The sequence below is a fragment of the Archocentrus centrarchus genome, chromosome 18 (genome assembly GCF_007364275.1).
Source record: "Archocentrus centrarchus isolate MPI-CPG fArcCen1 chromosome 18, fArcCen1, whole genome shotgun sequence".
NCBI lineage: Eukaryota > Metazoa > Chordata > Actinopteri > Cichliformes > Cichlidae > Archocentrus > Archocentrus centrarchus.
Genome location: NC_044363.1, coordinates 8,041,396 through 8,057,602, shown reverse-complemented (window position 1 = coordinate 8,057,602; position 16,207 = coordinate 8,041,396). Strand labels below are relative to the sequence as shown.

Here is a 16,207-nt window from a genome sequence, read left to right as displayed (position 1 = left end):
ACTTCTCTGAGATTCACTTCCTGTTATATTATAAATGGAATATCATGCATATAAAAACAAGTGAAATGTAAGAAATTGTGTTCACTCTCTGCTCTGCTCTTGCAGGAGAGCTACTTCTCTGTGGACTCACAGTTTCTGCAAGTAAGCTGCTGGAAGGGAAATCCTTCCAAGTAAAAATCAAACCTGATACTAAAAATCAAATTATAAAACATGTGTTGTTGAATTTCTGCCTCTTCTTTCACCTGTGAATTCTTCTTCCAGTGAAAGTCCAACCAAACTGTCAGCAGTTTTTTACGGGGCAGTGTGTTCATCTGAGCTGTGAGGAAGAGGAGGAGGAGGGGAACTCTACTGGGTGGACACTGAAGAGGATATCAGTTGAACAAACAGAGACGTGTGGAGCTGCTGAAGGCTTTGGGAGGATCAATGGTTCCACCTGCATCGTCTCAGATTTATCTCCTCGTGCAGATCGAGGAGTTTACTGGTGTGAACACCAGAGTGGGCAGAAGAGCCTCCAAGTCACCCTCACAGTTTCAGGTGGGAGAGGTTATCATTCAGCTTATTCTTCTTCTTTTATGTTGTTTAGTTGAGAATGGTTGAGCTTCAAGAAGTGATCGCAAATCGACTAACCCCATTTTACCAAACCCCTCACCCAACCAGACTACCAAACTGAGTAGACAGTGAAGGAATTTAAATAATAGGAGTGTGTGCTGCTTAAGCCTTTAGGTTTCTGTGTGTTCCTTTATCAAACAGGAATGACACAAACAAACGGAATAAGGAGTTCAATTTTTAAATTTAATAAAGCCATTTCAAACAGTTTACAGATTAATCTGGGTCAGACTGCATGCCATACCCGTGTGAGATGGTATGAAGTACTGGAACTTTCTAATTCAGCTTACAGTTTCATATAGTCACAGCTTATCAGTCTGGGTTACATCATTATACAAAACAAGAAATGTGCAAAACAGAGAATTTCAACAACAGGGTGACCTCGAAGTCTCCATTTCTATCATTGTGTAGTCTCCATCAGTGTGGTTCGTTGTACAGTCAGAACACAAAGTTCATGATGACACGGAACATTATAAGCTTCTGTATTTTTAATCATTATGTTGTTTTACAGACACATTTCTCAGGGAAGTAAATGTACATAAGATATATATGTAGCATATACCATGAATATCCTAACAATCCCCCTTTTGAGCTCAGACATTTCTGAGGTCAACTTCACCAGCCTGACCTCGAGTGGTCAGCCAGGACTGCACTGATGTTAAGAGCCAGAAGAGGATTTTTGTGAAAACTAATCTTATACTATTGTGATTGTGAATTTAGCAAAAAATTAGGAGAGGTTTAATAATGTCATATTTATAATGGATGTACCTACTTTCTATACTTTCTTATGGCCTGAAAAACAAAAAGAAAACAAGCATTAGTCTTTCATATGTCAATGTTGTTTAGTGAAGTGGATTAGCATTTAAATTTAATCAGTCCAAAGTAAATTCTGCATATAAATTGGCCCACATGACAAACAGTAACATGAAACAGTCACTATCTAATCATTTTCCTCAAATTCCTTAAGAATAGAATGCCTTTTATTGTCATTATACAGGATGTACAATGAGATAGGAAACATTAAAAAAATGTGGATTGCATCCCTTCAGGATCAAATCCAGTTCCATGATGAAAATCTTACTGCAAACATAAAGAAATGATCACTGATCAGTGCACAGGTAATAGTTATATATGCAGCCTTCTTTCAGCCTTCAGCACAGCGTGCTCATATTCACCAAAGCCATGGATGTTCAAACCACAGTAGTCAGAGCTCATCCCTGGAGATGCATCCCTGCACCTCTTTAGACATCAGCTGTTCACATCTGGCCGTCATCCTGGTTAGTTTCCTGTTAAAGGCTCATAATGTCTCAGGTATGATCTCAGGTACCTGTGGAAAACGTCCAGTGAAGAAAGTTCCAATTTTTCCCTGTCAATTAAACAAAATACCATGAACTGCAGGTCTTGTGGGTCAATAATTAAATTTACACAAACTAAGACAGGACATCAAAATGTCCATAAATATTCTAAAGATCTATTTATTAAATGGCTTTTAGTTATAAATCTTGTCTTTTGTTTATCAGAAATGAGCTTACAATTTTCATATACCACTAATTTACTAATTTACTAAGTGGATTCAATCCACCAAACGTGAACCTGATTTAATGCACCTAGAGTTAAATGTCAGATTAAGGAAAAAGCTAATATGAGCTTGTCTGGGTGAGTGGGTGAGTGGGTGAGTGAGTGTAAGCTGCTTCTTCACTGCAAGTGTTTGTGTTTTTTTTTGTTTGTTTGTTTTTTTCACAAGGTCAGTGTCAGCTGTCTCAGTTTTCATCCAGTTGTAAAGTTAACTTTTGCATTCTGGTCTCAAACTCATCAAGAAATTTAAAATATAAAATTAATGTCCTCATGTGAGCTAAAGTGGAACAAAAAGAACACAAGAAAATAAAAAACAAAACATGGGATGAATCTCAAAATATCTAAAAATAATCATTTTAAAGTTCTCTAATCTTAAGCAGCTCTTAAATAAGTTTGTCTGTACCTGTAAAATTACTGTTCAATTCTGACTCCTTTGGCATGAAAATCTGGGGAAATAAAATATCTTAAAAAGATCGACAATCAAAATCATTTCAAAGGATTATACTGGACTCAAAATCATATTTATTCTGTAAGGGTCTGTACCCCCAAAAAACATAATTATGGCAGACAAAATATGGCTTTATAAACCTCAGGTTGCTAAATTATGAAAGGAAAAATGCATAACCTTGACCTAAAAAACATCAGCAATTGTTACCACTTTGGCAGTGAAATAGAGGCTTTAGCTATTTTTTTCTTTTCATTTTGTGTAATTCTATGATTTTAAATCTAAACCCCTGCAGTGGGATTTTCATCGTTTGTTGACCTTACATGCAGCTCTAAACTGAAATCAGGGCGTGTCCCCCTGAGGCCTCATGGGAATTTATGAGAGAACAATAGTTAGTGTTGGAGGAAGCATTAAACAAATTATACTCTTGAAACCACAAAATTTTGGCCCCTGTAGGGGTGACCTTACAATATTAGTTATGTCATACTACTGAACATAGCATAACTGAAATTAAAACATTGAAATCAATTGCTTTCTGCCTGGGAGTTCTCTGACCTTTGACCCTCTAATATGCTCTGGTTCTTCACTGAGACCCTGTGACTAGTTGCACCTGTTGTTATCAACCCCCACATCAAAGAGGTCTCCTGTTGATGACCCTCTTTCTGGGCTCAGACTTCTGCACAAAGATCATCGGTCAAGAACTCTCAGGTCACCTGTCTGTGAGATGGTTGGCCTCCTCCTCCTTCTTCAGCACCAGGAGCCTTTTTTATGAGTCTGTGGAGCTCGCAGTCTGTTCAGGAGATCTTGGCATGAGCTTGAACACCTTGTAGCGCACCAGAGTTTCTTTATTGGTAGTTGATCAGTTCAGTCTCTGCAGCTCCAGTGATGTTCAGGCTTCCTGTTAGAATAAAACTGAGAGATTTTCATTAGTTAAATCTTTAATTTTCTGCTAGTCTATCTCCCTCCTTTTGAGACTTAACTCTGTTTGTCTCATTAATTTACCTTAATTTAGCTTATTTATCTAAAGGGCAAACTGATTTTTATATTATTAGCTTCTGGGATTTTTCCTTTAATGCTTGATTTAATATCAAATTGTTCAGACATTGAAAATTCAACTGTTCTCTGCTTTTCTCTTCCAATCTTAGCTTTAAACAAATCTACCAAATGTAAATGCACAAAAGAGTAAATCGGTAACTTGTATTTTATCCTGCATGGGCAAACAAATAGGTTTTTTAGTTCTCTGTTTTGCTTTGTAGCAGAGCAGCAGCTCAAAGTTTGGCACTTTGTTTTGGGTTTCAGATTCTGTACTGGCACATTCTAATTCAACTTACAGTTTCATATAGGCACAGCATATCAGTCGTGGTTACATCATTATACAAAACAAGAAATGTGCAAAACAAAGGATTTCAACAACAGGGTATACGGAGAACCTCGAAGTCTCCATTTCTATCACTGTGCTGTCTCCATCAGTGTGGTTCATTGTACAGTACAGGCCAGAAAGCCACAGCTGGCCCAGCCAGGGCCATATGGGAGGGGATGTTATGGCCCTGGCTGGGCCAGCTGTGGCTTCCTGGCCCATTGGGTGTGGCTTGTGCTCTCCAACCTTGGGTGCCACCCCTTTTGGAACAGCTGACCCAACTCAGCAATCAAGCTGGGGTACTTAAGGCCAGAGAGAGAAGAGATCCAGGCCAGTCCCGATGTGCATGGTGTACAGCTCATGTTACATCACCCATAATTTGTGTTTTAAATGGGGGTTTTAAAAGTTTTCACAGTCAGGGCTGAGTCATGGTTGCTAAAAACTTTACAAGACCGACTGACTTTAGTGATGTAGTAGGTGCAAAATATTCTTACATTCAACTTTATGACACTCAAATTTTCGAGTGGGTCGCCGATAATCTCTCCAAGTGTATTGTGGGTAAAACTCATCACCAACCGTCCACCACCGTCATCATCAGTCACTTGGCAACAGACTGTAAACTAAGTGGAGCATTTTTACAGAATAAGCTAACATGAGTGGCACTTCATTACATACACATGCCCGCTGTTGCAGGCATGTGTATGTGGTAAAATGACGTTATGATGAGCTTTACTATTTGGGTATAAAGGGCCCGGTCATTTGCCCCATCCCCGGCCTGGCTCTGATTTGTTCCGCTAGTGACCCCCGACTCTGCAGTTTCCCTCACCATCAGTCCTTGTTAGTGTCTGCTGTTGAAGGAAGCTTCTTTCCAGCCTGTGATGAAAACTTGTAAAGACATTCACACCCTGGTTCCTCTTGTTGTTCAGATCGACCTTTCATCATGGAGATCCCTGCTCTTCCTGTTATGGAAGGAAGTGATGTCACACTGCTCTGCAGGAGCAAAAATGGTTCTCCCATCCCAGCTCACTTCTTCAAGTTTGGGAGACACGGTGCCCCAATTCAAGCTGCCCCTGAAGGAGAGTTTGTCATCAAAAAGGTCCGACAGTCTGATGAAGGTTTCTACTGGTGTTCTACTGGTCAGAATACATCACCATCGAGCCGGCTGAATGTCGTAGGTCAGGACGCCCACATTTACCGTTTTTCCTTGTACTTAAACAAACTTTGGTGGAAGAGGAAATATGATGACGTCGTAGCCAACCCTGCTGATAGGGCAATACCCAGCAATGCAAAAATACTGGTCACAAGTGGAAACCAGAATATTCTGAATATTTTAACAACAAAACAAGTTTAATTCATCCTGGTTACTTCATAACAATAACATTTTATTTCTGTAAATCTTGTAAATTCAATTCAATTTTATTTATCTTTTGTTTAATCACTACAAAGAGCACAAATAAAATTTCTCACAGAGAAATACCTTAACCTTTGAAATCGATCATAATTCTGTAAAATATGTGTAACACTGTATTTATTTCTGTTTTCTTCCTCCACAGCTTCTTCTTCCACCACCAGCTCCCCGACTCTCCTCCCTGCTCCTTTTCCAGTCAGACTCTTCTGCCATTTAGTGGTTATAATTCCATACTGCATTGTCACAGGTCTAATGGTTTGTATTTACTGCAGCAGGAGGACAGGTTTGTACTTCTGCTTGTACAGATCTTATTATATAAACTCACTGTAACGTGTTACTCATTATTGTTTGCAGTCAGTTACTTTTTAGAAATTGTGCTCTTTACATAATTAATTCAAGAGGCTGCCCAGTGAGGGAGCAGCAGTAGATAAGATAAGATAAAACTTTAATGATCCCACGACGGGGAAATTTGCGCATTACAGCAGCTCAGTACAGAAAACTAAAATAAAATAGAAAAACACTATACACATATACATAAGCACTATATACAGAAAATATATAGTCAATACACACATGTACATATACATACATATACACACACATCAAAACACTATATACAGATATCAAAATATTATATACATTTGTAGTAGAGGTAAACGTGTGTATTGTGACTGATTACAACAAAAACAGCAGGTCATTAGACTGATAACATTAAAATCTGAGGTTTAAACTTAAAGTGATAATGTGTTTGAAGACAGTGTATTAAAAAAATGAGATAAAAACAGCACTAAAGGCTGACTGAGTGATTCTCCTTCAAGAAAGACCATAAGAATTCAGGTTGAGTTTAACCAGCAGAAAAACTGAGTTTAATAATGAGTAGTGTTCATTTTTCAAATAATGCACACTCCTGCTCCTTCACTCTATAGTTCTGTTCAAATTCCTGTTTTTGAGTCACAAACTCTGGTACAATTTTCTAATTTAACCTACAGGAAGTCCACCGGCGGTCACCATGGAGATGGCACAACAAGATGAACCTGAGCGGGCTTTAGATGAGTGTGGTGTGACCACCCTGCATGACTTCTAAGCTGAACAGAGTCTACTGTGAAGCAGTGAAGTTGCACATTAATGTTAAATTGCATTTTCTTCATAAAGCAAGTAATTAAACAAGTTAATTATGAATTTTTGAATAACTTTCAAGCAACAGCAGATACGTGTAATGAGTATACTGGACTGAATTCTGTAAAATAACATGACTGACTCACATCTTCACAAAACAGGAAACTAGATTTTGTGTTTTATGCTTACTCACATGAAACATGTGTTGCTCTCTGATTTCAGGCCTATAAAATAATAACTATAGATTTGTTTCATGACCATGGGAAAAGGTCTTGTGTAACACATTTTGTGTAACTTTTCATTTTGGGTTTGTGCATAGTGGGTGAAACAGCGCCATCTCTTGGTGGTTAGCCGTGATAAGTGTTGTGGACACAGGGATCTCGATGCCAGTATATGAGAGAAGAGCACGAGGTTGGTTCACTTATGTTAACACTGGGAAAATATTGTGTATCATCATCTGATGTCCTTTCTATCATCGGCTAACTGCAAGATGTAGTTCTAGCAATCAAGACGTTAACGAGTTGTATATGGTACATTTGAGGAAATTAATAACATTGTGATAGAGCTAATACACAAGTGAAAATGTCCACCAGCTTGATGCTAATATAAAATGCTATTGCTCGCAAGGTGCTGTACTCGCTGTGATGAGCCTGAATCCTGACCAATATATATATTCTGATTCATGCAGATAAACAGCTCATCCTGTCTCTTGGCCATTATTCATTATCACAACACAATGCAGAGTAATATTTAGACTGAGCTGAATTAGTGTAGGGCTAAGTTCAGCAAGGTTATAAGGGTTAGCTTTAAATTCCAGGTTTGTGTTAAGCCTCAGTTCCTGTTTTGAGTCTGTTGTCATTACTGACTCTGGTCTGTACTTGTGGAACTTCAGGTACGGTTCAAAGCAACTATGCTCCAAGTGTAAACGTGTTCGTGATGTATCCAGGTGACTTAAGTGAACTTGTTACACTGAAGTATCACAGAATGTGTGTGTGGGCGGGTGTATGAAGGGTGAGAATATTTCCAAAGGCAAACAAAGGAAAGCACAAATATAGAGAGAGTACTGTGGAAATATTATTTTCCTCCCTTTGAAATTGCACAGATTTTTGCATAATTGTTACACTTAATAACCCGGGTAAATAGAAATGCAGTTTTTAAATGATTATTTCATTTATTAAGGCAAGTTTTCCATATCTATCTGGCTCTTTGTGAAAAAGTAATGTCCCCTAAACCTAATTACCTAATAACAGGTTGTGTCACCCTGGACAAAAAGAACTGCAGTCAAGCCTTTGAGATAACTGGCAATGAGTCTTTCACATCACTGTGGAGGAAATGTGGCACATTCTTCTCTCCAGAATTATTTTAATTCAGCCGCATTTGAAGGTCTTTAAACATGAACGGTCTGTTTTAGGTTATGCCAAAACATCTTAATTAGATTTAAGTCCAAACTTTTAATAGGTCACTCCAAAACCCAGTTAGAACTTTCAGAAATATGAACATTCAGAACAATGTGTTAGGTATGGGTCTCAACAACTATAAACAGTACATGAGACAAACTTCTTATGCTCTAGCATAAGAGCCATGGCAGCAGCGGATTCCTCAGGCCCAGTGTTTGTGGGTCAGTACATTACAGGAGCTATAAAACTCTCTGTGCGTGTCCTGCTCTATTGTGAAATGAGTGATGTGTGGCTCTGATGAGCAAAATGTTTCATTATACCATAGAAACTGTAAGGTAAGGTAAAGTTTATTTATAGAGCGCCTTTCACAGACTAGAAAAGTCACAAAGCGCTGAACAAACAGTCAATATAAAAAATGAATTACACCTTTGCATTAAAAGAGAGAGCAGTAAAACAACAGATTAAAAAATTACAATGAGAGTAATTGATGAAAAGCTTGGTTGAATAAAAAAGTTTTCAACTGTTTTTTAAAAGAAACTGCGTCAATGAAAAAGAAGGATAGAAGTATGCTTCATGGTCAATGTGACATTTTGACTTCCAAACAAAAGGATTTTTATTAAAGCAAACAAATCAGGACTGAGAAGAAGATCAGGCTCAATTTTAGTGTGGAGCAGAATAACAGTATTGTAAGTTGTGATGTTTCCACCGCATCTTTCTGTTCTGACTTTAGACTCTTTCTTTCAGCATCAGTAAGAGGATATAACCTATGGTACCGAAAGCTGGTACAGGTCCTTTCAGGAAAATATAAAACCGATGTTTATCCAAACGTAGTGAAAAAAATGGTTTAGGTTTATTTATCCAACACAAAGACAGGCTTAACCATCAAGTTGTGGAGAAACTAAAGTAGCTCAGACCCTGAGAGTTGGCATGCTTGGTCAATGTGTGTGTGTGTGTCTGTGAGGTCATTTCTTTTATGAATAAAAACATTTTACACCTCACATGTCAGAGACTTGTTTTGTTAGCTGTACATTATACAGGTAATGCTATTCTTAACCTGTGGTGTTTTAAAGGTGTTTTACTTTATGTTCTGACTTTGTTGAGTCAAACTTAGAAAAGGTTGAGAAGAAAAACTGGTACAGTAATGCTTTCACAGTGGGAGTGTGGTTTATCATGGCTGAATAAAAACAACAGAGTATTCAGAAGTTTTAACTTTGGATTTAAAAAGTAGGGTTTGTGTGTGTGTGTGTGTGTGTGTGTGTGTGTGTAGGAGAGGAGCTGTTGTATGTCAAGTTAGGGGAAAAACAGGAAGAGGAAGTTTGGGAAGGGGGGTGGGGGGTGGGGGGGCTAAAAGCCTCATTTCATTTACCACTGATGTATCAGCAGTCTTATCTTATCTTTGGGTGTGTTAGCTTTTACAGGAAGGACTGTAGGTTTTTTTTTTTTTTTTGAATAATCAGAAAAAAAGAAAAGACAGTTTAATAAAAAAACAAACAAACATACATATATGTATATATGCATATATACATATATTTACATATACAGCAGATACAAAACAACATTAATAACAACATAAAATGTCCAGCAAAATATGTAAACAAATCTGAAGAAGGAGAGTAGTTGGAAAGTAGTTCGAAAAAGGAGCAGGAAGAAGCAATAGCTTATCCAGTCCTGTCCCTATGTCATTATACAAGTTCTTAATTAGACTAATTATATTATAACCCATACATGCATCTGTATATGTATGCACAGACATATGCATGTATGGCTACATATATCTACACATATCAAAGTACCAGAAAATACAATTTCCTCAATCATCTACAGATCAGAGCTTAATGTACATGTACATACAGCTAAGAAATGATAAAACATTCTATCTCATTCATATTTATACACATTATTTATAAGCTCCTTATATTTTTTCTTGAATTGTGTAATATTTGTACTTTGCTTAATGACATCATCTAAACCATTCCACAAAATCACTCTACAAACTGATGAAGATCATTTTAAGAGTGCTGCAAACACACTAAGTTAGATCATACCTCCGCTCTCTATACTTAAATTTTGAATATTCTGTGGAAACATCATTTTCAGCTTTAAAGATCACCTGAGCAGTTTTAAATTGTACTAAATCCATAAAGTTCACAAGCTGTGATTTAAAGAAAAGTTTTGTAATGAAATGAAACTCATAGAAAATTCGTCAGTTGGGGTTTGGATACAATGAAGCACTGACTTTTTGAGTGTGTGTCAATAAGTGGATGCAGCTTGTGATGTTAATTTAGCAAAGCGCTAACAGTAACAGCAGCTAACTGAAACACCGTCTTCTAATTCTGCAGATGTGACATTAGAAATGGTGAGTTTCATTTTTAAGGACTTTATTTAACAGACATGGTGCTGGATTACAATTAACCAAGAACAAAGACATGAAAACAACAATTAATGAACATTATACATGATAAAAGATAAACTCCCAACTATATATAATAGTCAACAACACCATGAATGAAAATGAAACAAGAGAGGAGCACATGGTAGTGAGAGTAGGCCTAATCCACAGGATCCAGAGGAGCTCTTGTTTTTGGATGTTCTGTTCTATAAACAGCCTAGACATAAATCTGACATCCCACAGCACGTTTGGCCACTGTGGTCACAGGCCTGACAAAAGTCCATAAAACAGTTACAACAGCAGGAGAGAAAAGAGCAGAAACATTCGGAAAACTCGTCACAACAATTGCGACATCTTGTTAAGCTCGTGTCCTGACTTGTAGTTGTATCTGTACGCACACACACACACACACACACACACACACACAAAAACATAAGTGTCAGTGTCTTCCAAAATAACATGCATTTTAAATGATTTATTTATCATTCTGGATAATGTGTGGGGAATTTTATATAATAACATGTACGTGTATCTACTTCCATAAAGATCTATAACAGCTGGAAAAAATGTGCAGTTGCTCGTTTGCATGAATATAAGGCTCAAATATCATATGTAACACTGTTACACATGTGATAAACATCTAAAATTAGTCCTTTGTTTTTTGTTTGTGTTTTAAACACAGCTTCTCATATTATTGATGGCGGTAAATATGAATAAGTGTTATCCTTGTGTATTTGTGTGTAGATCTGAGAAAATATTCAGATTTACCGGTCTGTTTCTGCAAAGCCATTCCTATCACAGCAAAGACAATCACAGTGATGATGACAATGGCAGCGATGAGGCCAGAGTCAAAGGAAACACCAGCTTGTAGACCTTAAAAGATTTAAACAGCAGTTGGAAAAAAAATTACTTAAGTGAAATTGATGTAAAAAAAAAAAAAAAAATTCAATGTAAGCAAATATAGGCATTTAAAGTTAGAAATGTAACAAAATATGATCAGAGTGTATCAAAATTGAAAGTCTGATTATTTCATATGTTTACCTGTGCAACTTGAGCCTGTTTTGCTCTTTTTTATGGTTACTTTCTTTTTCTAAAAGTCTCACCTGGTGTCAGACTTAAAGTACAGTCACATCAAATTATCAAAATATCTTATCACGTGATCATTTTCATTCCACAAAAAAAGATTTGTTAGATTGTTACACATGCACAATAATAAAAACAATAATAATAATCCACATGTAAAGAGATAAATTCTGTTTAATTTGGCTTTTCTCTTACTTGAGTCCTCTGTTGGCCTTGATCCGCTGTCTAGTGGAGCTGATGGAATATTGACATAAATGTGAAATTGCTCTTAATTCAATAAATCAAAATCAAATTCATAATTTAGTACAGCCTCAATCTCATTTTGGTTGATCTGTTTCTTTATGCTTTAAACACTGCAGTCACCATAAACTCATTCTAAGTGAAAAAGAGGGAGAAACGAGCAGGACGAGCATTTAAAAAAAAAAACAATTCTGGAAAAGAAAACAAGGGTGGAGTTCACATAGCAGACAGTTATTTAGATGTTAAAACTGGAATCAACTTTGTTTGCATTATTATTATATCATACTGTATTGTTATATAGCGCTAGCAGAAAGGACTGTATAGGTGATATTGGGTGTCTTCCCGGTGTGTCGATCAGAACACTCAGCAGCCCATCACATGCAGTTGTGTACTTTAATCAGGCTTTGGCATATGAACAGCACAGTAACATCAGTAGGCATGCGTGATAGTATGTGTGGTCTGAAAAAGATTAATAAAGAAATAATATTTACATTAATAAACTCAATAAACAGATAAATCTGAATAAACATCATCAACTTACTAAACATCTGACAACAGGTCAGGAAGGTGCACTATTCTACCTATTTCTCCTACTTCACTACAGTTCTACAGGTATTAGGGAATTCACATTCAAATGTAATGCAACACTACCATCTAGTGGCTACAATGGCTCATAACATGGAGACATGTCGCTACATGCCCCTCGGCAAATGGGTCGGCAAGCCAACCGCTAGCTTACAACTAGTATCACCATAACATGCATGGCACAAGCAAGGTAAACATTCTAACGTGTATGTGAGCTGAAGGGTGAAGTCTGCCCACAGTTTACACTGGGAGAAATTGTATTGGAATACAAAGGGAACATTGTTCCTGCTCATCACAGATCGGACTTAACTGTAAGTTTATCACACTACGTCACCTACAACTCAGGCTACTCGTAAGTACGACACACAATAAAGTAAAAGGCAGTTAAATGATCACTCACATCCTCAGCAATGACGCACACTACACACATTAAGGTTTTCCCTCATAGTCCACTCCAGCACTCGCCATCCACTGCCGATCTTACTGCTACGTTGCTGCTATACTGCTACTTGGCGCATGCCCAGTAGGTCGGTCTTTCCAACATTGCCGCCCCCAAATTTGTGTCCAAATTTGCTCCCTGGAAAGGCCGACTTACTGTCCATCTTTCTTGTCGGGGTGGTCCTCTTGATCCGTTATCTCTGGGAGCACTACTAAGCGGGTGATAGGTCTGGTGTACACGCGGTCCTTTATCTGTACCTCTACTGTTCTGACTCGTCCATCCGGCCCTGGAAATACAGTGACCACTCTCCCAATCTGCCACAATGATCGAGGTAACTGGGGGTCAACCAGCATCACAACCATTCCTACTCTGATGTCTTGCGTGGGACTTTGCCACTTCCCTCTGGTTTGCAGTCCAAGCAAGTAGGTTCTTACAAAGGCCGCCCAGAATCTGTCTGCCAGCACTTGTGTGTGTTTCCAGCGTCTCTTACTCAGGAGCTCGGACTTGGGGTACACAACCTGGGGAAGTGAGCCATCAGGCTGCCCCATCAACAAGCAGTTGGGGGTCACAGGATCAAGGTCTGCTATGTCTGCCGAGACATATCCGAGGGGTTTAGAATTGAGGATGGCCTCAATTTCGATAAGGACTGTCCTTAGGACTTCTTCAGTGACCGCCTCTGAACCGAGGGTGGTATAAAGTGCCGTCTTAGCTGAACGGATCTCCCACTCCCATACCCCACCAAAATGTGGTGCTGCAGGAGGGTTGTAATGAAAGCTGATCTGTTGCTTAGCCAGGCGCTGTTGTAGTTCCGGACTGAGCTGATTGAAAGCCTCTCTGAGTTCAGTGTCTCCACCTCGGAAGTTGGTCCCTTGGTCTGAGTACAGTTCCGCAGGTTTCCCACGGCGGGCAATGAATCGTCGAAGGGCCATTAGGAAAGCATCACTGTCCATTCCCGCTAGTACCTCCAGATGCACGGCCCTAGTGGTCAAACATTTAAACAAGAGACCCCATCTCTTTTCATTACGCCGTCCTACTTTGACGATGAAGGGACCAAAACAATCTATGCCGGTAGAGTGAAATGCTGGTTTGAACAGCCTGAGGCGTGGAGGTGGAAGATCTACCATCTTCTGGCAGGCTGGTTTGGATCTCCATTTGCAACATTCCAGGCAAGTTCTTTGGTGTCTGCGTACCGCCTCCCTGCCTCTTAGGATCCATACCTTTCGGCGGAGCTCTGCAAACACTCTCTCAGGTCCAGGATGACCAAGTTGGCAGTCATAGTCCTTTATAAGGAGTCTAGTGTTCGGGTGGTTGGAGTCCAAGACAACGGGGTGTACGGTATCCCGATCAAGGTCTTCACTCCGTCTCAACCGGCCTCCAACACGGATAAGTAGGCTGGAGTTGTCAAACTCAGGAGAGAGGCACAATAATCGGCTGGTATGTGGAATGGGTTTACCTGTCTTTAGGAGCTGATAATCCTCTGGGAAACTGTCAATCTGGACTCGCCTCATAGCCAGGATCTCAGCTTCTTTGTAGGTATTAGCTGGAGGCTGTCCTGTCAGACCTGCGGCCCCGTGGAGCTCCTCCGCTATTGCTTCTACTAAGTCCTGCCAGCTGCTATGCTTACTTCCATCAGTCCCAGGAGGTGGTGAGGTTATCACTCCACAGAAGGCGGGTTTCCTTAGCTCTGCCTCATAATTGCCTGCGGGTTCAGAGGGACTCAATGGCCATTCACTGGGAGGCTGTAGGAGGAACTGTGGGCCCTGTGTCCAGCGGCTGGCTCCAAGTAAGTCTCTCAGGCTCTTACCTCTGGTGAGGTCATCAGCCGGGTTTCTGGCTGAGTCCACATATCGCCATGCCTTCAAATTGGTCAGTTCCTGAATCTCAGCCACTCTGGTGCCCACAAATACCTTGAAGTGGCAGGATTCTGAGTTCAACCAGTGTAGGACTGTGGTGGAATCTGTCCAGTAGGTGACCTCTTGAATTGCTATGGTGAGCTCCTTCATGAGCACCTTTGCCAGCTGAGCTCCGGTTAAAGCTGCACAGAGTTCCAGGCGGGGCACAGAATGCTGCTTCCGCGGGGCTACCCGGGATCTGGCCAGAAGAAAGGACAGGTGCACTTGGCCTGCCAGATCAACTGAACGCAGGGAGGCTACCGAACCATAAGCCTTCTCAGAGGCATCTGAGAAGACATGAATCTCGTGGATCACCTCCGGATGATCCATTGTACTTGGGGTGTAGCACCTAGGTAATTTCATCTGTGGCAAGTACTGAAGTTCAGCTTCCCAAACCTTCCATGCTTGGAGAAGGTGATCAGGGAGTGCAGGGTCATCCCACTCCCTCTGTTTGTCCCACAGCTGCTGGACGATCACCTTTGCCTGGGTGGTGAAAGGAAGGATGATCCCCAGGGGGTCATACTGCATGGCCAAAACCCGGTATATATTCCTCATTGTAGGGGCACCATAAGTCGCCCTTCGGCCCTTGAAGCCTAGGTGGTGTCGCAACACCAGCTCAGACCCAGGGTGGATTCCGTGGCCTCTGGTTTGTCGTGGGAGAGCCACAGTTCCAACTTAGGGGACTTAGCCTCTGGTGGAAGATGGCTAATGACCTCAGGTTGGTTGCTGGCCCACTGCCTGATATCAAACCCGCCAGATGCTAGGAGATCTCTTAGTTTATCAAGGAGATGACGGGCTTCTGTAGCTGAGGGAAAGCTCTGTAGACAGTTGTCCACATAAGTGCACCTCTCCACCGAGAATCTCACATCCTCCTCAGGCCGACTGTGTGACAAAGCGTGCTTCTGGAGAGCAAAGGATGCGCAACAAGGACTGCAAGTGGTCCCAAATGGCAGTACTTGCCACTCGTACACCGCCGGGGTTTCTTCTCTATTCATGTGGCGCCACAGGAACCGTAAAAGAGGCTTGTCTTCCGGCAAGAGTAGCACCTGGTGAAACATACCACGTATGTCTCCACTGATGGCGATGTTGTGCTCCCTAAACCGAAGGAGTACACCCAGGAGAGAGGGACTCAAGGTGGGACCAGGCAGTAACCATTCATTGAGGTTGAGGCCACCGTACTGGAAGGAACAGTTAAACACAATGCGGTCTTTGCCATTGTGGTTGACGTTCTCCAGTCTTTCCAACATGTATCATAAATATGTAGAACCTACCTGCTGAGGCCGCATATGCAAGAAGCAAAATGATAAATCCCACTGATGACTTCATTATGTTTAGTGAAATCAGAGTGCTCACAAACCGCTCAGGCTGGAACTAGTGCTGCTTTTGATGCGTTGCTGCCATTATATACACATACAGTGTGCGTGTGTGTGTGTGTCTGTGTGTGTGTCCGTGCGTGTGTGTGTGTGTGTGAGTGTGAACAGAAACTGGTTTGATGAGATAAGATACTGCAGGGCGTTCAGCATGGAAGACACGTTCACCTCTTAAAGTGGTCAAACATTTGTTGGCAGCAACAGCCGTGCTTTAACATGCAGTAGTTACAGCCACTGTGAGCACGTCGAACTTTAGTCCAGGTTGAATCCCGCTCCTTTTTTTTCTGTGAAACATGAGGAATTGT

The 16,207-nt window shown here is 40.4% G+C and overlaps 1 protein-coding gene and 1 long non-coding RNA gene across 3 annotated transcripts; one reads left to right on the top strand and one right to left on the bottom strand.

The window, feature by feature from the left end:
- LOC115796663 (uncharacterized) lies at nt 1-6,475 on the top strand. The gene is made up of 5 exons (XM_030753025.1): nt 1-141; nt 262-534; nt 4,910-5,158; nt 5,537-5,674; nt 6,381-6,475. Coding segments are annotated over exons 1-5 (756 nt in total). The 5' UTR covers nt 1-140.
- A 2,978-nt stretch (nt 6,476-9,453) lies between these two features.
- LOC115797108 (uncharacterized) lies at nt 9,454-13,162 on the bottom strand. Of its 2 annotated transcripts, XR_004021381.1 has the most exons (4): nt 11,903-13,162; nt 11,572-11,610; nt 11,062-11,166; nt 9,454-10,681 (listed from the first exon to the last, which is right to left on the bottom strand). It is a non-coding gene; the product is annotated as an uncharacterized LOC115797108 (long non-coding RNA). The 2 variants fall into 2 exon arrangements; XR_004021380.1 differs by having other exon boundaries at nt 11,572-13,162.
- Nucleotides 13,163-16,207: the final 3,045 nt, after the last annotated feature.